This window comes from Mus musculus, chromosome 5 (assembly GCF_000001635.26).
Source record: "Mus musculus strain C57BL/6J chromosome 5, GRCm38.p6 C57BL/6J".
NCBI classification, from domain to species: domain Eukaryota; kingdom Metazoa; phylum Chordata; class Mammalia; order Rodentia; family Muridae; genus Mus; species Mus musculus.
Genome location: NC_000071.6, coordinates 138440472 through 138462659, shown reverse-complemented (window position 1 = coordinate 138462659; position 22188 = coordinate 138440472). Strand labels below are relative to the sequence as shown.

At 40.3% G+C, this 22188-nt stretch overlaps 1 protein-coding gene across 5 annotated transcripts; it reads right to left on the bottom strand.

Annotated features, from left to right (window-relative positions):
• Positions 1-1759: 1759 nt before the first annotated feature.
• On the bottom strand, positions 1760-21202 carry Zfp157 (zinc finger protein 157). Of its 5 annotated transcripts, none has more exons than XM_030254822.1 (5): positions 20794-21202; positions 17782-17908; positions 11343-15145; positions 7571-7680; positions 1760-6785 (listed from the first exon to the last, which is right to left on the bottom strand). In XM_030254822.1, exons 4-5 carry the CDS (start codon positions 7622-7624, stop codon positions 5415-5417), a joined length of 1425 nt encoding a protein of 474 aa, XP_030110682.1. In that variant the 5' UTR covers positions 7625-7680; positions 11343-15145; positions 17782-17908; positions 20794-21202; the 3' UTR covers positions 1760-5414. The 5 variants fall into 5 exon arrangements, with proteins under 5 accessions (XP_030110682.1, XP_006504689.1, XP_006504688.1 ...); XM_006504626.4 differs by having other exon boundaries at positions 21031-21202; XM_006504625.3 differs by having other exon boundaries at positions 15053-15145; positions 20794-21201.
• Positions 21203-22188: the final 986 nt, after the last annotated feature.

Genomic DNA, 22188 nt, shown 5'->3' with positions numbered 1-22188 from the left:
AGGGAAGCCTGTTCTGCACAGTGAGTTCCAGGAAGGCCAAGGCTGTGTACCAAGTCTTTCTCAAACCCTGTCCTCAACAGACTGAATGCTGAGTGACAGATGAACTAGTCACTCAGGTGCACAGCTGTACAAGGGGCTAGCACCTCTGGATGACAGATCTTTCCACTGTTCCGAGTATATAAGAATGTTATTCACTCCATGGGCCCATGGAAGGAGTTACAGAGACAAAGTTTGGAGCTGAGATGAAAGGATGGACCATGTAGAGACTGCCATATCCAGGGATCCACCCCATAATCAGCATCCAAACGCTGACACCATTGCATACACTAGCAAGATTTTATTGAAAGGACCCAGATGTAGCTGTCTCTTGTGAGACTATGCCGGGGCCTAGCAAACACAGAAGTGGATGCTCACAGTCAGCTAATGGATGGATCACAGGGCTCCCAATGGAGGAGCTAGATAAAGTAGCCAAGGAGCTAAAGGGATCTGCAACCCTATAGGTGGAACAACATTATGAACTAACCAGTACCCCGGAGCTCTTGACTCTAGCTGCATATGTATCAAAAGATGGCCTAGTCGGCCATCACTGGAAAGAGAGGCCCATTGGACTTGCAAACTTTATATGCCCCAGTACAGGGGAACACCAGGGCCAAAAAGGGGGAGTGGGTGGGTAGGGGAGTGGAGGTGGGTGGGTATGGGGGACTTTTGGTATAGCATTGGAAATGTAAATGAGCTAAATACCTAATAAAAAAAATGGAAAAAAAAAAGAATGTTATTCACATCACACTAGATCAGCACTAAAACTTAAAAAAATAACTTGATAAAGGAATGGCTCTAAGTCACCAAGTGGATGGGAAATATACAATCTGTTTATTATTTCCTTTCAAATTTGCTTAAAGCCATGATTTTAAAGTATTTATAATGCAATGACTTTTTTAAAAAGACCATACATCAGACTATATAGTTTAAGGGTAGGAAGAAAAAACACACTAGGAGAAACTTCACCACGTCACATAGATCAACTACTTTCATTTTATTCTCTACATAGCCTTGGCTGTTTAGAAACTCACTAGGTAGACCAGGCCGAACATGAACTCACAGAGATCCATCTGCCTCTACCTCCTGATTGATAGGATTAAAACTTGGGTCAACTTCAAATACTCTGAAAATAAAAGGAAAAACTAGACACTAGACATCCCAGAACAAAACAAACAAACAAACAAAGACAAAAGACTTGAATGGCCACAGGTCACATTGTATAGAACATACATAAGTGTTTAATATCATAAACTATCCTCAATATGTTTAGAGATTAGAGAAATCAATGGAGATGTAAATTAAAACACTAGCGGCATGGGCTGCAGAGATGGCTCAGTAGTCAAGAGTACTTGGTGCTTCTGCAGAAGACCTAGGCTCAGTTCTCAGCACTCATATTACCCACAACCATCTAACTCTCAATTCACGGGATCCAACATCATCTTCTGGAATCTGCAGGTAGGGTAGCAAGTATGCACACAGTGTATTAACTTAAGTGGAAGCAGCACATTCATACACATACAATTTTTAAAATCTCTCGTTAAAGGATCGCATCAACAGATATACTAACAGAGGGCAGGCAGTAATCGCACAAGGTGCCAACTCTAGACAGAGGTCTGCAGATAACTAAGGAATGCTGAGAACAGGAGAAATAATCTTCCCAACATTTCAACCAATTGGTTAGCCAATACCCTAACAGCACGCACATACAAGTAACATTATGCAGATTTAAGAGACTGTATTTATATTTAGGAATACATATATGTATATTATATATATTTACACACATCTGTAATAAAAATTGAAGAGAGCATGAATTTGAGAGCAAGGAGTACTTGGGGAAGGTTGAATGTAGGAAAGGGAAGGAGGAAAAGAATATATTTTAACTTGAAAAAAATCTTTAAAAGCCCAAACTGTGAAGAGTTAGAATAAGTACTCATTAATAAAAATTTAATGATAAATTATTATTCATTGAGTAAAATTAGCTGGTAAATATATTTGATATTCTCCTACTAACAATACAATACAGAAATAAGTATTCATGTGCATGATTATAACCCAAGAGAACATATCAGTATTGGTTCAAAGCGAGTGCAGGGAAATACATTCACAAAGTGATTAAAGTGTGGAAGAGGGATAGGTTCACATTGATGATCCCAGTTATACACTGGCACAGCGTTTGCTAGAGTATTTTCATTTTATTTACAAATTGCTCATTGAGATTGTAGGAATTAGTCCCACTTATCTATAATGTATTCCTTTCCAAGAGGACCTTGACTTGCAAACTTGTACACCGTTAGTAAATAACATATCTGGCAACTGGAGTAGTTTGTGCAGTCTGATATTTGGAGGACATAGTTGCAAGCCTCTAATGTTACTTAACTCAGCACCTCCCATCACTTCTTCAATGAGTATGCCATACATAGTCTTACTGTAGTCTACTATAGTCTATCCACTGCCATTCTCCCAACATCCTGGTTGACATTTAAAACTTGAAACAGGAATATCTCCACATATAGTAGGGTGGATATTTGTTTAAAGATTCAGCTTTTAGTTACATCAGTAACTATCAAGGTTTTTGTTCTCTGAGTAAGATAAGTGAATGCCTAACTTTGAAAGAACTTCTAAACATTTTGCACATTAACTGCTGTATCCTGGAGTCTTACTAATTAATCCTATGGAATTCAGACACTAGCTAGCTCTTATCAGCCAACCATAAAATTATTTCCATTGCTACTTTATAATGGTATTTAGCTACTATTATGAATCATGATATAAATATCTCTATTTGCCAATGGTTTTAGGTAAGCCCTCTGAAAGGATTGCTCTATTTCTTTAAATATAGCTTGACATGTCTCTTTTCTGGCTCCATGCTCATTTAATCATGGGATTAAGTACTTTTGTGCTTGATGAGAATGTTACAAGGCACTGGTGATGGCAAGTAGATGATGTCCTCTCAGACTTCTTGTTAGAGCCTTCTTTAGTATAGGAAAGGATATAAACCATTGTTTACTCTTGATGTTTATTCTCGAGTTTACAAAGAATGTGTGCACACAAGAACACACACACACACACACACACACACACACACACAAAGTTGTCTATGCTTCTAGTCCCATTCACAAACCCTCTTTTGATCCTGATGTGTAATTTTGAAATTTATCTTTGATACATTTTGATGTTTATCTTTGAAAGCCTAGTAAGTGAATAGGGCAAGCTGTAACATGACTACCACACTCCCATTCCTACCCTAAACTATAAAACCTCTAGCTGCATTTTTTCAAAACTATGTAATACTGCCCTAGTGGGCAAGCAGCCAAAGTCTATCCAAATCCCCCTTACATCATAGCTGCCATACCCTCTACCATTTGCACTATTTCCAGGACCTTGTATAGTCAGATGTATGTGGAAAAAGAGTGGCCAGGCTTTTCTCTAAAAGAAAAACTGGTCATAATTCTAAACTGCTGAACTCAGGCTGGGAGCGTGTGGACTCACATAGTAAGCTAAGCACTAGCCACCAGTTTTTCTCAGATTTAGGGAGAATACATGGTACCTTTTACCTACCCATACTAGAAACTAACTACAAGTCTGTGAAAATGTCATACTTCTGTACACTCCAGGCATCTTAAAGGTTGGGTGGTTTGTATCTTGTCAAGATTATGTCACTCTGAGGGGCAGACAATATGCATCTAAATCGTAAGCTCAGATCTGAGACTCTTCTGGAAGGCCTTTTCCTATGTACTGAGATTTTGAGATTTCCTCCTAAGCCTCTGGGACAGACTCCTTGTCCCATAGCTCTGACTCCAGGATCACTGACAGCCACGTAATCCTTCACAAAGATACAGGGGCATGCTAATGGTGACTCCATGTTGATATAAATTCCTTCCCGGGGGTTGATGTAAAGCAATCTCTACCCCTTCCCCTAAGGTACTAATAACAAACAGAGCCGTCATTCCAAAGTTCATAAATATATCAATGACTTTATTTGGCTTCCTTACAGAGCGTGAGTAAGGGTTACTTCCAAGGGTATGAGTACACCACCCCTAGTGGGTGGCATCTGGAATGACTTACTCAGCAGGAATGGGATTTTTTTTTTCCAAAACAACATAGATGGAGGCTGTGGCTACTTCCCTAGTGTTTCCTGGCACTTACTCTAAATCTTTTCTCTAGGCAGTCTGCAGAGCTGCCAGTTGGTAGGGAGCAGTTGGATGCTGGGAGGAGACGAGAGTATAAACCATCAATAAGCCCAGTTGTGATGAGCTTCTGCAAGGGGGCACAGCTGAATTCTCGGAGCTGGCTGTTGCTTGGCTTAAAAGAGTCAGGACACTATTATTTAGATTCTCTTCTCCCAGAGTTGGAAAATGATAATGAAAACTGTTCTCCTTCCATCCACTAAGAGCAAGCTGTATAAATCTGGTCAGGTGAAATGGTGCAGAGTGAGTGCAAGCGACACTGAGCTGAGATAGGGTATTTGATCCTGGCTCTAACACTCACTCGGTTTGTTATCTTAAGCACTGGTCTAGATTCCCTCATTTATCTGCAAACTGTGGTACAAATCCCATGGACCTCCATCTCTCCTGTGCTGCTAATTTGATATAAATGTTGCCACTCTCAGCCATCGCTTCTCTGAGATCAGGAAATAAGTACTGCTAATGTCTGGGCCCCTACATCACTGACTGTCAGACTAAAATGACGTCATCAGAAGACTTCCCGCATTTTCTCTTTCGAGATGAGAATCAGATAACACAGATCACTTTAGCAGTCCTACAGAATAAGCCAGTGCCTCCTACCTAATACAGAGTCAGTCATTTCCAACATAACTCAACAGCACTTCTGAAACATATCACATTTCTACACATGCCCTTTTAACATTCTAGGCCCACCTAGAGTTGGAGAGAATATGATGTTCCCTAGTCTTGAATAACTGTGTCAATGAAACGGAACATAAGCAAGTGCCACTATACATGATTTATTTGTACACAGTCTCTCACCTGTATGACTTTTTTTGATGCAGACTGTGGTCTGACATCAAAATTTTCCTGTTTTTTAAAAGGGTCCCTTAAATGTTTTTCAAGGTTAGTACGTATATGGTAGCCTAACTGGAAAATGTTTTTTGATTTTTATACATTCTCAGGGTGTTCCATTGCAGGTTTCAACAGAGACCCGAGTCACCATTCAAAACTTTGGGCTTTTAAGTCATAAGCTTCTTTCCATGTTTAAGCTGCTTTCCTGTGTTCTTTCCAGACAAAACGGTCTTCTGATACTGAGAGGTCTCCCTTGTGCCAGTTCTTTGCCGTACTCTTTCGTAAGGCATCCTCTGATGTCAAGTGATCCTGGTTGACTGCATGCTTTCTAGCCTTCTCTGTTATTAGCGTGTCTCACCTGAGTTCATTCACATTGAATGAGGCATGAGTTAAGAAGGTAAGTTTTCCTGCATTATGTACATCTATAGGACTTCTCAACTCTAAGAAGTCCATCATATGAACTGAGGAGTGATTTATAGTAGAGAGTTTTTTTTCATTATTTAGAGCCACAGGGTTTCTAACTTGTATATCATTTCTGATATTGACTGAGCTGTGAGTTGCAGGAAAATGCTTTTCTCTGTTCTTTGTATTAGTACCATGTGTATGAGTTCCCAGATGTCGGGCGAGTCCTGACTTGCAGAAAAAAGCTTTTCTGCAATCTTTACATTCATAGGGCTTCTCACCTGTATGGATTCTATGATGAAGAGTTAAGTGTGACTTGCGATAGAAACATTTGCCACAGTCTTTACATTCATAGGGCCTCTCGCCGGTATGAGTTCTATGATGAGCAGTGAGCTCTGACTTGGAGGAGAAAGCTTTTCTGCACTCTTCGCATTCATAAGGCTTCTCACCTGTATGAATTCTATGATGGCGAGTTAACTGTGACTTGTAGAAGAAAGCCTTGCCACAGTCTTTACATTCATAGGGCTTTTCACCTGTATGAGTTCTCTGATGTTCAGTTAGAGTTGACTTATAATAGAAAGATTTCTGACATTCCTTACACTCATAAGGCTTTTCTCCGGAATGTATTTTTTGATGTACACGAAGGGTTGACTTGCAGTAAAAAGCTTTGCCACATTCCTCACACTGATAGGGCTTCTCCCCGGTATGAGTTCTATGATGTGAAGTGAGCTCTGACTTGGAGGAAAAACCTTTCCTGCACTCTTTGCATTCATAAGGTTTCTCACGTGTATGAGTTCTATGATGGCGAGTTAAGTTTGACTTGTAGAAGAAAGCCTTGCCACAGTCTTTACACACATAAGGCTTCTCGCCGGTATGAATTCGCTGATGTTCAGTGAGGGTTGACTTATAATAGAAAGCTTTCCAACATTCTTTACATTCGTAAGGTTTCTCACCTCTATGAGTTTTCTGATGTACTGTAAGGGTTGACTTACGATAGAAAGCTTTCCCACATTCTTCACATGCATGGGGCTTCTCACCAGTATGAATTCTATGATGCACAGTGAGTTCTGATTTGGAGGAGAAAGCTTTCTTGCATTCTGTACACTGATAGATCTTCAATCTTGTACGAGCTCTCTGGTGTTGAGTGAGCGCTGACTTGTAACAGAAAGCTTTCTGACATTCCTTCCATTCGTATGGTTTCACACTTGGATAGTATGCATGCTGCTTGCTGCACTGCGATGGCAGGCTGACCATTTTCATACACGGTTTACACTCATAGGGTTTTGTACCTCGGGGAAGTTCCAGTTGAACCTTCATTTCTGCCTTGAGACAAAAGAATCTGTCAAGGTTTTCTACAAATGGGGCTTTTTTCTAGCATGTACTTACTAATGTTCTGTGAGGATAATAACATCTTAAAAGTTTTACAGGAAGTACACTCACAATTTTCCCTGCTGTGCATCTTGTTACTTAAAATAAGATTAATTTCTTTCTACCATTTTAAGTTATGCATACATGTAGAGGTATGTGTGTTCAGGAGCAGGCACCCACAGAGGCAGAGATGTCTTATTACTTGGGCGCTGGAATTACAGGCTAGCTAAGAGTCGCAAAACGTGTGCTGGGAACCTAGCTCCTGCTATGAGATAGAGTAGCTCAGGCTCTTAACTGCTCAGCTATCTCATCCTTTACCGTGTTCTATTCTGTGTCTGGTTATATGCAATATTTTCCTTATATGAGATATGTTTTGCAGAGTTAATTTTAAACAATGAAAATAAAAAATTTAAAAAAAAAAAGACTTCCAATCATGAAACTAGCAGTTTCTTAAATAGAAAACTTTTTAGGTATCAATAACATTGTCTCTGTGTAGATGTATGTCCCCAGTCAAACATTATAAATATCATCATGTGAACTTTCAACCTTGTTAGGCAGAGTAAGATGTTCAGGGTGCCAGAGGGGCTTGTCAGTTATTATCAGGTTTGTCACTAGCTAGCATCCCATTAGGCTCGCTACACACACTTTCTGCCACAGGTTAGGCTCCTTTGCTGTGAGCAATCCTCCTTATGTCCACAATCAAAATGTGAAGGATGTATTCACTTTCACATTTTACCTACTTCAATCATCTCTTTATTTGAAAGATTTCTGTTGATGCTTCCCACTGGCCACATACGACTCTCTGCATTTTCCAGGCAACTCTCATTTGGAGTATAAACTTCAAGAACACCTACAACAATATAATAAAAAAAAAAATCACTATCCTTAAATCAAATATATTATTTATTCAGTTCAAATATAATTGTGGGGTTTCTTCATGATTCTTCAGCTTAATGAGGGAAATTTTACACAAACAGGTAAGGCAGTCCTAAGCCATGTTCCTCCACTGCTTCTTCTTTTGACAAATACATGGAAAGAAGTTATTCACCTACTTCTTCGCTATTGTTTGGCGCATTAATTTTTAACTGTGTTGTTAACCTGAGCTGCTATTCCTTTATAACCTTAATTGTATACACACCATCTGATACCACAGCTCATTATGTGAGGTGCAAAGATTTTCTTTCACTAGCTACCCACTAAACATAGGCTTCACATTCTGTTTTAGGAGCAAAAAATGTAGGTTCATAAAAGGATTATTATACATTTCTTATAAATTTGATTCCTTCGCCCTGAAAAGCCACACAGGCTCTGTCTTCCATTGGTCATTGCCTACGATCGCCTTTCTCCCACACTGGAGGGCAGCTGCTGCAGAAGCTCCCAGGAATCCATCTTCTGTTCTACAAATCTCTTTGCCTCTTGGACTAAAATACATTTTTGCAAAAAAAAAAAAAAATTTATTAAAAATAAATGCTAAGAAAGGATTGGGTTGCGAGTCTGACTGGTATGTGCCTATATGTAGAGAATATCAATACACATTTAGGTATCTTTTACTATATATTAATTGTACAAAATTATAGACATAATTTATTCAAAATCATAGCTTGAGAAGTCTGAATCCTTAAGTAAGAAACTATTTTGTCTTTCAAATGGTCATATTATTGAACTGTCTTCTAAACATGTATGTTTCTATCTCCAGTTTACACTGTTCTCAAACTTCATCAGAAAAACTTCTTGCTGCAGTGGAAATGGTTAATACACACATGCATGACTGTTCAAAGCTTGGAAATTGAAGTAAGAGCAGAGATGACCATTATCTAATGAATAGATAATTAAAATATGATATTTATATACACATAAAATAAAAAATTATTATATTGTAAATAAAAATTAGATTGTGACCTTTGCAGGTAAATAAATGGAGCTGGAAATAGATGATTCTTTGAAAGACAACCCAGATCCTGAAAGATGACCCAAGTTCTCTCTCATATGTGGATCCGACCTCTGAATCTTTAGATGTATGTGCTTAAATAGGAAAACCTATAGAAGTCAGGAAAACAAAAAGAGGCCAAAAGGGAGATATAAAACAAATGTTATAAATGAGTAAAGGGGAATAATGGTGAAGGTAAGGTTCAGTGAGGTGAGGGTGAGAGGACAAGGCAGAGGGTGGGATACTAACACTAAAAGACCTTTCTTTAACAGCCTCATGGAAACCACTTTGAAAGGTTCTAAAAGAAAGGTGGGATGGATGGATGGATGGATGGATGGATGGATGGATGGATGGATGGATGGATGAGATAAATAGACAGATGACTGATTAATAGATAGACAGATAAACAGACAGACAGACAGACAGAAAGATAGAATAGAGATACCTTAGATAGGGAAAAATGAAATGCCCCAGATACCATATATTACTGAACAAAATATTCAGTGCTTTGACGTTATCTATTTTCAAGGTGTTGATAGTTTGATTCCAAAGACCTCCCCTGCACCAACAATAAAAAATATTGCTACTGTTCTTAGTTACTCCCTAGAACTTGACGGTAAGACCCCACTTGTGAAGCCACTTTAAACTTCAGTTATAAAACATGAAAGATTAAGCTGATACTGATCTTGAAGCTTCATGCCTGCTGGCTAGCTTTTGTAGTACTGGGAAGTGCCATCACAATACTACAAGAAAAGTTATCAACATGCTTAGCCAGCTGTGAACCCTGAGAGCTACAATAATAACTGGCCTAATACTTTATACCTAGTTTCACAGTAGTGGCATGGGATTTAAAGGAGCAACCATCCACTCTAGTTGGAGTTAAGGCACACTCCATGAGATAGAACTCTTGCTTTGTAACTGGGTCAAGAACGTGTGGATGGGTAGGTCACCGGCTGTCAGGCAGCAGCTACTTCAACCTTTTTCTATATAGCTATAGCATTAAAGAGTCTCCTAAGTACTTATCTTTATATGCATATATTAGTGCAGCTGTCACTCTTCATTTGTCAGAGTGCCCAATCCTAAAGGAGATATCTGCAGTACACACCTTCCTCCCAGAGGTCAGGGGTCACCATGGAAGAAGGAAAGGAAGGATCGTAGGAACAGAAGTGGTAGATAACTTTCTCAAACAGCAATGTCAGGCCAAGACAACGCCACTGCACACATGAACTCACAATAGCTAGGACTATGTATATAAAGCCTTTGCAGAATAAAGCTAATCAAAATCCCAACATAAATGAAGAAGGGACTGACAAAGTCCCATTGATAACTCAGAAGCAACTGGTAACTGAGAGCTACTAGGTGATGGAAAGTTGAGGTTTCTACAGGGGTATGGCCCCCAAGAGAGCACTCAAGCTCCATGAATGGCCCTCCACCCTCACACACACTGGTAGCACAAAGTGGATTCAGTGGGTTTAAAAAGTAGAGCACATGAGTGTGGGAGGGAGAAGTGATAGTGGGATAGGAAAGAAGTTGGATAAAAGAAAGGAAGGGAAACCTTGACCAAATAATTTGTGCAAATAAGAAGTTCTCAAAAAAAAAAAAAAAAAAGTAAATGAGAGGGAATACAATATGTATTGCTATTAATTTAGGCAAAATGTTTTCTCCTTTTTTATATTCAGTATAAATAGTTGTCCAGACTGTAATATTATGTTGTCATATTCCTTTCTTTGGCCACTTGAAAAAGTTATCCATTTTTTTTTAACTTTGAAGAGATGCCAAATTCTAGCAGACATTAAACTGAAATGAACATGTGAGTGTGTTCCAAATTCTAACTACATGCACACTACATATAATGTTTTCCATAAATTATACTACCTGGTATCTCTGGTATGAAATGACACTTATCACGGGGCATATTTTTAATGTTTTAAAGAATTCTGTTGTCTGTTGTTATTGAAGATTTTTACATGTACATTTTCTTCTCTGATTCCTACCTAGTCTTGCTATCTAATACTGGCTGATATCTAATATAGCAAGTCTCCAAGATTACCATATTCCTATTCCACTTTATGAATCAGCTTGATGGGCATAGACATGTACTTTTATACCTGTCTGGTAGAAGAACTAGTCAAAGAGATTTTACAAGGAGCTTTGATTAGTTGTGGCACCCTATTGTTGCCTCAATGGCATCACTTCTTATTGATTGATATAACATTAATTTCATTTTGTAGAATTCTGGAAGGTCATATTTATGTACAAATACATGTCTGTTCAATTTCCTATTCTGTAACTACTAAAATACATTCTAAAATATATTCCTAAGAAATCTTTTCTATCTCAAAGATGTCTGATGAAATCGTCCATTTCATCATTTTTTTATTAATTTGGATAGATTCTCTTTAATTAGCGGTCATCATAATACACTAGTCCAATATTTCATGTGCAAAAAACTTCTGGTTTACTTTGGCATGCAGTATGATTTGACTAATGTAAATATGGCTACTGTTGAATTCGTTCATATTCTATTTGCTCCAAAACAGTTTTCCTTTGTTTCAGTCTGTCCTTCACCCGTATTATAAACTCACATTTAAGTAGTAGCTTGCAGTGTTCTTCTTTAAATCCTGGTTGTCAGTGTTCAGCTATGAGTTGGAAAAATCAGTTACAATTAATCTTGTTAAAGAATAATTACTAATTTTTTTTTTCTCCTCCATGTTAGAGGTCTGCTAATTTATGGAGTTAATGTCTAACACTTTCTTCATTCTGATGTTTTTATTAGTGGATTATAATCCTTTTCAAGGCTCTTGATTACATCCATTGTTTTGATTTTTCTGAGATTTAATTTTTATTTATTTTATGTGTTTGGGTGCTTTTCCTATGTATGTGCCATGTGCATGTAGTATCCGCAGAAGCTAGAAAAAGGCATCAGTTGCTAGGAATTGAACTCCGGTCCTCTGAAAGAGCAGCCAGTACACTTAACCCTTGAACCATCACTCAAACCCTGATTACATTCACCTTTTTGTTTCTGTGCAACATTTCTTGAAGTATCCACGGTACCCCTTATATTCACAGTGTGATATGTTTTATACTCATGGAGAAAGATCTGTAGTTCTTCACTAATCTTACCGTTTACAGGGTAACACTGCTGAAGAGAGGCAACTTCGTTGGCAATTATTTTATTTCAGTGCTTGAAAATACAGGAGCCCATGCTTTCTACTACCAGGGTTCCAGTTAAAAGGTTACCAGGCTAAAGGGACTTGCCTCGTATGTGGTAAGGTGTCTTTCTCTATTCTGTACGTTGCATCTTAACTACAACCGTGAGGTGCTTCTGAACGGTTGCGCCCCTGGATGTGTGTTCTCTGGTTTGGGTTTTTTGTTCTTTCCATGTATTTATGCAATTTTAAGCTACAGTTCATGGAGTACCTTTCCTGTGTCTTTCGTCTCCTCATTTCCCAGTGATAGGCTGCATCTCTTTACCATAGACAAGGGAGCTTAAATGTTGCACTCCTGACCATTCTTCCTTTTCCTGTATGGTTCCCTCACTACAGTCATTTCTCAACCTTATCTTCATTCCTCGTGGATTTTTCTCGGCTACTCCAGCGAAGGCTGCTTTCCAATGAATGCTTGACCTATTGATCTTCCTTCTACAGTTATTTAAGCTTGTGTTTTCTATCATTATCACTGTTTGCTGAACCTATTTACTTGAATACTATGTTAGTGTATGGATCATTACTAAAACCTCACTTTTGCATTTTATGCCTAATACTCCACTCTTTCCAAAATCCTCAGAATCGACTGTTGGAAATGTTCTCATTTTTCCAATACGTACCACCGTTTGCCTGGTTGCTGCCATGTGTATTAGGATTTCTTGCCCTCACCTGTCACTTTGGAAGAATGGGGAATGGAAAGCACCCTTCATCTTACAAAAAAGGGTGAGGTACTCTCAGCAGCGTTCACCTGACGCTCCAACTCCTGACACCACGCAGAGAGAAATCAAAATGCTAAAAGAACAGCAACAGAACCAACCAGACATAGAAATAATATTTTAAAAAATTTAAACAAATACAACACTATCAGTAATTATAGGAAAAATGTAAGCATGGAGAACATTTTGTGACATTAAAAACTAGGCTCTTGAGGGTGTCAGCCAGTATGGTAATACTATTTCTTCAGAAACATCAGTATTTCTGAACTCACCGATGGAAAGCAAAACAAAAATAAAAAAAGAGGAGGAAGAAGAAGGGGGGAGGGTGAAGAGGACAGGGAGAGGAGAGGGAGAGAAGAAGGGGGAGGAGGAGGAAGAGGAAGAGGAGGAAGGGGAATGGAAAGAAGATGATGAAGATGACAGGGGGTGTCTTTAGTGTATTAGATTATAGAGCCAGAAGAAGGTAAGGAGACTGAGTTTCTCAGGTCCTCTGGAACCCAATAAACAGTGAGCACGCTCTGGTTGAAAGATAGCTGTGAAAGCCTAATGAATTCTTATTCCTAGGCTCAAATCCTAAGGTACAGTAAACATACAAAGATGGAAAAATGGTGTAGAGGCCAAACAACTTGCTGACACTGGGCCCACTCTTCTTACACTCTGACAGTATCTGTGAGGATTGGGCATACTCCTTACAAGAAATGAGAGACTCCATACCTTATACTCCACGCTCCTTTCGAGGAGCCTGCCACCATCTAAGTTTCCATGGCTACTTCTTGTGCCCACAAAGAAACTGCCAGTATGTCCCCAGCCTCCTGAGGTTTTGACTGATCTTAGTTATATGCATCCCAAGAGTGGATAGACCCCGATATAACATTCTGCGTGTGGATAAATGCAATTAGTTTGTTTTTCAATCTATTAACCCAGAATACACAAGACTGTCAGAGGAGTCTCTTCTCTTACTAACACTTGCCAGTACCACTGGTTCCTCCCATGACAAAGAATGCCAGTCAATCAGCAGCAGAGGACTTTGCACGTTATGGTCATCATGCAGCATTCAGCTCACTACCACGTGGGATTTGCTGTTGGAAGTTGTGATGTGGGTACACTTTTCCCAATAGCTTTTCTGTTTTAGGGCATACTGTCCCTGCCGCCCCTTTCTTGATGCCAAATGTTCTTTCTTTCTTGGTCTCCTTGGGAAACATTCTCTCATTTGTGACTATGACATTGGGTATTCATGCACTAGCATAGAAAAAACTTATCAGCAATCCCATCCTTAAACTTCCAAAGCTTTCTTTCCTAATTTAAAAAAAAAAAAAAAAGCAGTTGATTGTTTTTAGGCCACCAATTCCAAATGTCTTTACCATTCTAACTTCATTGTCACACCTTTAATAGACATCCACATATATATTTAGTTCAACAATCCTTTCTCCCTCTCTCCTTCCCCATCCTCTCCCTCATCCCCACACATCCTCCCTGCCTCTACCCTGTCTCTGTCTGTCTGTCTGTCTGTCTGTCTGTCTTTCAACACAGGGTTTCTCTGTGTAGCCCTGGCTATCCTGGAACTCACTCTGTAACTAGGCTTGCCTTGAACTCAGAGACCTGCCTGCCTCCACTGCCTCTCTTTCCTGAGTACTGGGATCAAAGGACTGTCCCACCACCACCACTACCACCACATAGCTAGTTCAGTTTTTAAAAAAGAGTAATCATAACACTAAACTAAAATAAATGAGTATTTCCTCAACAGTGTCTTTACGCCTTTCTTAAAATAAAACTCCATCCGTTTTTTTTTTATTTTAATTTTTTTTATTTTTATTTTTATTTTTTGCCTTTCTCTGGGTAAATACTCTTGGTGTTTCTCATCTTGCTCCAGTACATTATGTGATCGTTTCCCTTTTCTCTCACTGAATGTAAGCCCTTCAAGAATACATGCAACTGAGTGTTAATTAATGCTATCAAACTCTCAGATCAAGACCAAGCACTGAAGAAATCTTCATTATTAAACAAGGTAGAAAGGACAATTAAGAATTCAGATAAAATATTTAAGCAACGTATCTAACTAACAAATAGAAATAAGACTGGGTACGGCGACATCTCCTGATAGTGGGCAAGCTTGAGGGCAGTCCGGGTTATAGTAGACCTGGTCTCAAAGCAACAACAAAAATGTCTGAGAGAACCTATACAAAGATCAATATTTTTCAAAAGTAATTTTAGGAAAACAGACTTCAACAACAACAAAGGACACAAACTGACACAGAGTTCCTCATTTGGAAACTGAATAAAATAAATGGTGAAGGCGGTTCAAGCTCAAGATGACCAATATCCTATGAGCATTCGTCCTTGTTGACTTCCCCTCCCCTGTTCACAGTCACTGACCTGGGAGACGCCAGACTGAAGTGTCTCCTATGCTCCATGGCTGGAATCCATGCTCCAACCTTAAGATCAACTCAGGTTTAGTCACGCAGTGCCCTGTAAACAGAAAATGATATATAAACTGTTCCCAAGAAGTCCATTTCGCTGATGGAACATGACTGCTCCATTTGAGCTGTGCTATGAAGGGTAAAGGAAGCTACACAGAGAAAAACTTAAAGGCCTCAGAAAAAAAAGAGAACAACAAAAAACTAGAGAAAAACCACAGAGTCAAAAAATCTACAATAGAGTATATACAATAAAAAAAATGTTGAGAAGTTTCAATTTTACATTCCCATTCAAAATAGCTACCTAAATATTTTTCTTTTTTGTTTTTTTTTAGATATCTGTTTGTTTTCTAACAAGAGGGAGCATGAAAGGGTGTAGATTTGGGTGGGGAGGATCTGGGAGTAGTTGGGAGAGGGGGAATCATAATCAGAATATAGTATATTAAAAATCTATTTTTAATAAAGAAATTTAAAAGCTAAAAAAATTAAAGGAATCTTAAAAGGTTCAATAATTTTAATATTTATTTATTGTTTATTTCATTCTGTGGTTCTAGGGGTTGAATTTACAGGCTTGAATATGCTTGGCAGGTCATCTCTGAGCTATGTCCCCAGCTCTACTGTATAACCAAGGAGTCTAATACCAGTCTGAAATTGCCAAACACTGAGAAGTTAAAAGAGGTCACACCCTCCCCTTTACCAAATGGAAAAATCCCAGGATGCGATATGCTGTGACAGGAGGACTGTTTATAAGTTTGGAAATACTTTGCACTATAAAGCAAGTTCAAGGCACCCTGGGAAACTGTGGCTCAGAAAACCAAGAGAAAAAAAAGCCCACAGTTCAAGAGTTAACCCACCACATCCCATGTTCATGCAAAGAATCAAATTCAGTGAGGAAAAAAAGAACACAACATAAAAGGAGAGAAGGCAGACAGGGACTGGAAAGACGAGCGTGCGCAGTGAGATCAGGAGGCTGCAGGAGGATAACAGACGTAAAGCTGAAAACACACTGCGTGCGTGTATGAAATCATCAGAGCAGCTGACTGAAACAGAAGTAGATACCCACAGCCAAACACTGGACAGAGGTAGAGGAATCTTATGGAAGAGTTGGGGAAGGACTGAAGGCTCTGAAGGGGATATGAACTCCACAGAAAGAGCAGCATAGTTAACTAACCTGAATCATTGGGAACTCTCAGAGACTGAGCCACCAACCAAAGGGCATACATAGGCTGGACCAAGACCCCGGGAACATAAGTGGCAGATGTGCATTTCAGTCTCCATGAGGGTCTCCCAACAATAGCAGGAAGACTATCCCTAAAGCTGTTGCCTAACTGTGAAATCTGTTCCCCAACAGAGCTGCGTTGTCTGTCCTCAGTGGGAGAAGATGTGCCAAACCCTGCAGAGACTCCATGATACATGGATTCGGGAGATACCCAGGGTAAGACACAGAATATAAGTCACCATATTCCATGTTAACAAATTGGAAGTAATACTGAAGGAAAAAGTTCCCACACTTTCAAAGTGGTTTGCAGATTCAATAATATCCTCATAGTAAAATAGACATACTTCTCCACATAAACAGAAAAACACTGTCCCAAACAATGCCTTAAACATAATATAAAAGCTCCAGAGACCCCAAAGTAGCAAAGCATCTTGATCGGAAAGCACAAACATGTAGCTCTTAGTATCTACCTTCAGTAAAATATACATACTTCTCTACATAAACAGAAAAACACTGTCCCAAACAATGCCTTAAACATAATATAAAAGCTCCAGAGACCCCAAAGTAGCAAAGCATCTTGATCGGAAAGCACAAACATGTAGCTCTTAGTATCTACCTTCAAACCTCATTCCAAAGAGACGTAGGAAATGGCCGCCAAAAGAGACACAGAAACCACTGGAAGAGACTGAACAGCCCCAAGCAAAACCATACCTATTCAGGGTTATGCTGGGGATTTGAAATGGATTCGGATGGACCGGATGCTCAAGAGAGCGACTCAGACCCCTTCTGCCCAAGTACATGTGCCGTAGAGGGCAAAACTGAGTAAGAGGCGGTGTCTTCAGGGCTACCACTGTCTGAGAGTCACTTTATCTGACTACAACAAATACACTCTCTGGTTCACCAGATTGGAAGAAATGGATATTTTCTTGGGTGGGGTAAACAGATGATATCTTACAACAAAGACAAAGTAAATGAACTATGTCTGTCACAAAAAATCAAAATCCTGCATGCCCTCACTACATTTGCAAGTTCAAGGTGACCTCAAAGAAATAGAGAAAATGGCAGTTCCAAGAGCAGACATGGCGGGTGTGGGGAGGTAGAGAGGGGTGGTTAGTATTTGCTCCAAGTACACAGGCAAGGGACACAGAATTTACATTCTATATACGGTAATAAATATATTTGACAACAATTAAATCAATCTTTCAAAGTAGCTATCAGAGAGAATTTAAATGTTCCTATCACAAACAGGTTGTGTCTAAGCTGGCAGACTTGCTGCCTGGCTTCATCAGATAATCATATATTATCTAGAGTATTTCCCAAGCCACACAGTTCTTTATGTATGTACGGCATCAACACAGGCAAGCTAAAATATGAGCAACTTAGTGTTATATTAAAAGTTTGCGATAATACCAACAGTTCTCAGCCAAGAGGAAAGTAATTGCTGAGAGCTGCCAGGGAATGAGACTCACCCAAGGATACCAGGCTGCTATAGTTCTCCAGCATCACGTCCCTGTAGAGGGTCCTCTGAGCAGCATCCAGCTCCTGCCATTCCTGCCAAGTGAAGTCCACTGCTACGTCTTCAAATGACACCAACCCCTGCAACGACACACTGCTCGTTAACCCAAGGTCTTAGCCCTGGAAATAGAGTTCACTTCCCTGGATTAGAGGTAGGTGGGTTTGGAGTGACCTGGATGAAGGAGGAGAGACCAAGGGGAGAAGGAAGAGAGGAAACTGCCATGAGGGGAGATGAACTATGAGCACATAGCCAGAAGATGGTAAGGCGGAAGAGGTGACTTCATGAAAACATTGCCCTGAGGACTGGCCAATTGGATTTAAGAGCAGCCTAAATGAAACATAGTAAGCAATAACTTAGGGTTATCTATAAGAAAGTAGATTCAAATAGCATAGAGGGTAGATATCTGCCCAGCTCATGTGCTGTTTCAGGCTTATTGTAAATAATAAAAGTTGTGTGTCTTTTATCCGAGAACTGAATGATCAAGATAAGATAGAAACCCTGGATTGGTATTGATAATTTTACACTTATGACCACAGTCTGCACTCACTGAACCTCAGTTTTAGATTGCATCTACTTGTGGGAATATATGCTAAACTCCCAAGATCTATGAACAAAGCAATCTGGCATATGCAAATGTGCTAGGGAGCTAGGTCTAGAAAAACAACTGTCTAAAATCCAGCAATAATACAGACAAGGGTGACAAGACAGACTGCTATCTAGTCTTAGAAGTTATCAGTTCATTTAGAAGCTTTGTACAGTCTAAATTGTAACAAATTTGCCCCAAGGGTTGGGAATGGAACATACCACACGTGTCACACACACAAATTACTGAACTGGTTTGTATCTTTTTCTTTAAGGTTAGGTTTCACTAAATTGCCCAAACCCACCATGAACTCACTTTACAGTCCTCAAATTTGCAATCTATATCTCTATCTATCTATCTATCTATCTATCTATCTATCTGTATGTATGTATATATATATATTGGCCTGCACCACCAGGCCACCTCCTGGCTCAGAGGCGAGATTTGAACCTATCTAGGTCTCCCTGTCTCACCTTACTAGAACATGGATTGAGACATCCAGAGTGAAGAAAGAAGGAAGAGGTGAAGCCTCCATGCATGGCTGTTCTTGGAATCCCACATTAAATCCTTCTGAGTGGGATCAAGTCAGACAAACTACCTTCCAGAGCAGGGCTCTTTCAGAGGCTGAGACTCACCAAAGACACAGAGATAGAGACATGATGATGTCTAAGGCATGGAGATGGATACGATGGCTTGTGTCGAAAAAATCCCCAAGGATCACAAGGCTATGGCTGGAGGGTCAGCATACGCTTTGAGACCAGACTAGGCTACACTGTGAGGTCCTATATGAAAACTCAGATACAAAGAACAAATAAATCTCACAAACAAGGCACAGAAGGAGGCAAAGGATGCAGGGACAGATTTTTACAGACACAAAAGGGGCACACATAAAGAGAACTGAGACTGATATGTGAAGTGCTCAGGTTTAGGGTGCAGTCCCCATTTCCTGCACCCAGAGTCTCCTAACTTTCCTCCTTCACCACCCAGGAACCAGACCAGTACCCAAGGAATATCTGGAAAGCCCAGTGCTATACGGCCAAATTCCAAAACGGGACTTACAGAGCCTGCCTCTCTACCCCACCTCTCTTATTCCAGAGCACATGAGCCAGGGATGTCCCTAAGCACCTGGCTGGTTCCCCTCCCTTTAATGTCTGCAGGTCTTGCTGTGTGCTGTCTCTCATGTCTTCTCCTCTGACTCTAGTCCTTTTTTTGCTACCTGCGTTTTAATTCCCCCAGCACCATACTGTGCTACATAAGCTATGCCTGTGTGCCAGGACCCCACCAGAAGAGAAGCATTCAGGGTTGCCCCTGATCCCCAAGTTGCACAGGTGGGGAGAGGTAAAGGAAGGACAACTAGGACCTGGGCTCCTGCCAACAAGTACGAAAGGTTGGCCTGTGTTCCCAGCTCAGGGAGGAGAATGGTTAAGTTCAAAGCCAACTCGTGCTGCAGTTAAAACTATGTCTAAAATAAATAAATAAATAAGCAAACAAACTGTAAAAAAATTAGGAAGCTAAAAAACACATAAATAAAAATCTGTAAATGAAGTGAAATTGTGAAGAACAGGAAGAGGCTCACAAGGCCCCATTTCTCCTTGAGGATGTATAGGCAGTTAATGGTTGCATAGGGAGAGGCTCAGGAGAGCCTCTTTATTCCGTAGTATAGTAGTATAGACAATGGTGGGGCCCATGCTCCTGTAACTAACCTTCTTCCTATGTAGAAGTCGGGGGGGTCATTTAAAAAAAAAAAAAAAACTAATACTAAGGGGAAGTACTGGAAAAGAGGAAGAGAATCTGAGGGAGTAGGAAAAGGACCGGGAGGATAACAGAGGTTAGGTAGAAGAAAATACAACATTACACATAGATATAAGATGTAATGAAATGAAAGTCACTACGGTGTACCATTAATATATAAATGCTAAAATCGTGAAAGGAAAAAAAAAAGGACAAGTAACTAACTGGCTTAGGGCAGAGCACTACCTTGCATAAATGAATTCCTAGACTCCATCCCTAGAAATAGAGAGCCAGAGGCAGAAGACAGAGGGAGAGTGAAGGAAACAGCAGAGAGGAGAAGAAGTACCTACTCCGGGTCACTCAGGGACTCCCGGGACTTGAAGGACCGGGCTCATGAACAAAACGTGATGGGCTGAGATGGGTTGAGAGGTGAGGAAGTGGGCGGGGAAGGTCATGCTCACGGGCTTCCATAGAGGTTCTGAGATAGAAACATCACAAGATTGTGACTTGAGAAGCCAGGGACAAACGTGGAGATGCAAGATGAAGAGACGGGGCGGGGCGCCGGCTGCAGAAAAATCCTGGGGAGGCCGATGGCCTTGAGGGCCCAGAGACCAAGAAGGCAGCAATCCCCCATGCTGGTCAAAGTCCTACCAGATCTGGAGGCGGCCGACAAACTCCCGGCCGCGCTTGGGCAGTCATAAGTCCCGCAGTCCCGGTGTCCCCACCTAGGAGGCATCCATAGCAGCCCTGGTCATGGGAATCACGCGGACGCGACAAGACCCCCGAGCTGCAGCAGCCAGCTCAGCCTGGCCACAGCGCAGGCAGCAGGGGCACAAGCGACCCCGATGCGGGACGCGGGGCTAGGGGCCTTGTCGTGGGTAAACGCACCATTTCGGGACTCAGGTGAGCGCCCCGCCTCGCGCTGGGTGTCCAGGTACCAGCGAGTCACACGGCGACAGACACTAGGTGCAATCCAGAACACAGAGCTGGGAGAAGAAAGCGGCCACAGATGCCAAGATGGCGGGGTCAGCAACAACGTACGCAAGGCCCGCCTCCTCCCTTCCGACCGTGTGTCTGATTGGGTAGCCTTCAGTCTATTGTGTCTGATAGGGTAGCGCTTCAGGTCCACCCTGAGTGACAGTTCACGCTTCAACCCAGGGGTGGATGAAGCCAGAATTGACAAGGCCTTGCTTTCATGGGTAAATTAAGGCAGGGCTTCCTGTGACAGAACCTCCTTCCTTTTTGTTTTCACTTAACCTTGTAAATAAAGTATCTGAAAATGTGTGAATTGTATATAAATCTATATACATTGTTCGTGCCCTATGTATTCCAAGAACAAATTTAAGTATTCACTTAAAACAATCAAAACAAACATTTGGATTTGATTTTAAAAACTACCATTTAGGAAACCAATGCTGCTATGGATGCTTTTCATTGTTTACCTTAAGAAATATTTGAAAACATGTATAATGCATCCCACATACATGCAAAATATTTCCATTCCTTGGTCTTTAATCCCAGCACAAACAGAGGCCTACTGGTTTCTTTCTTTCTTTCTTTCTTTCTTTCTTTCTTTCTTTCTTTCTTTCTTTCTTTCTTTTTTTTTTTTTTCTATTTCCAACATAAACAATAATCAAATCTCTGTTATTAGGTCACCTTCCCAAGAAAGCTAGGGACATTCATACAGATGTGTATGCAAGGAATACATTTTCTCTTGTAACAATGTAGCCGAACAAGGGATCATGTCTTGAATTTGTTCTTTGATTTTAGCTAGGCAAAGCCTCACAGCATACATGGATATCATGCATAGTTCAGGCATCACAAACCATAGAACTTGTGATTGTAACTTCTGACATCATAGCAAAGGTTTCCAGTGGAATAAAGAACCAGTGAAATCAGAGTCCAGGATCTAGAACCCAGGCATTAATACGGTTAAAATGCTTTCCAGAGTAATTCAGTATGACTCCAGTCCCCCAAGACAATAGCTGTCAAGGATTACTTCGTAGTGGTTTCTTAAATTCCTTACTAATTATTTTTGAACAAACT

What these genes read in the sequence shown, in the direction of transcription:
- Zfp157 (XM_006504625.3), bottom strand. Translation starts at nt 20,841, where the DNA reads ATGACTGCCCAAGCGCGGCCGGGAGTTTGTCGGCCGCCTCCAGATCTG. An exon ending in TAGCAGCCTGGTATCCTTGG is followed by an intron (nt 15,146 to 17,781) that starts GTGAGTCTCATT and finishes TTCTGTTTACAG; the next exon opens with GGCACTGCGTGACTAAACCT. An exon ending in TTCAGTCTGGCGTCTCCCAG is followed by an intron (nt 7,681 to 15,052) that starts GTCAGTGACTGT and finishes ATATTGTTGTAG; the next exon opens with GTGTTCTTGAAGTTTATACT.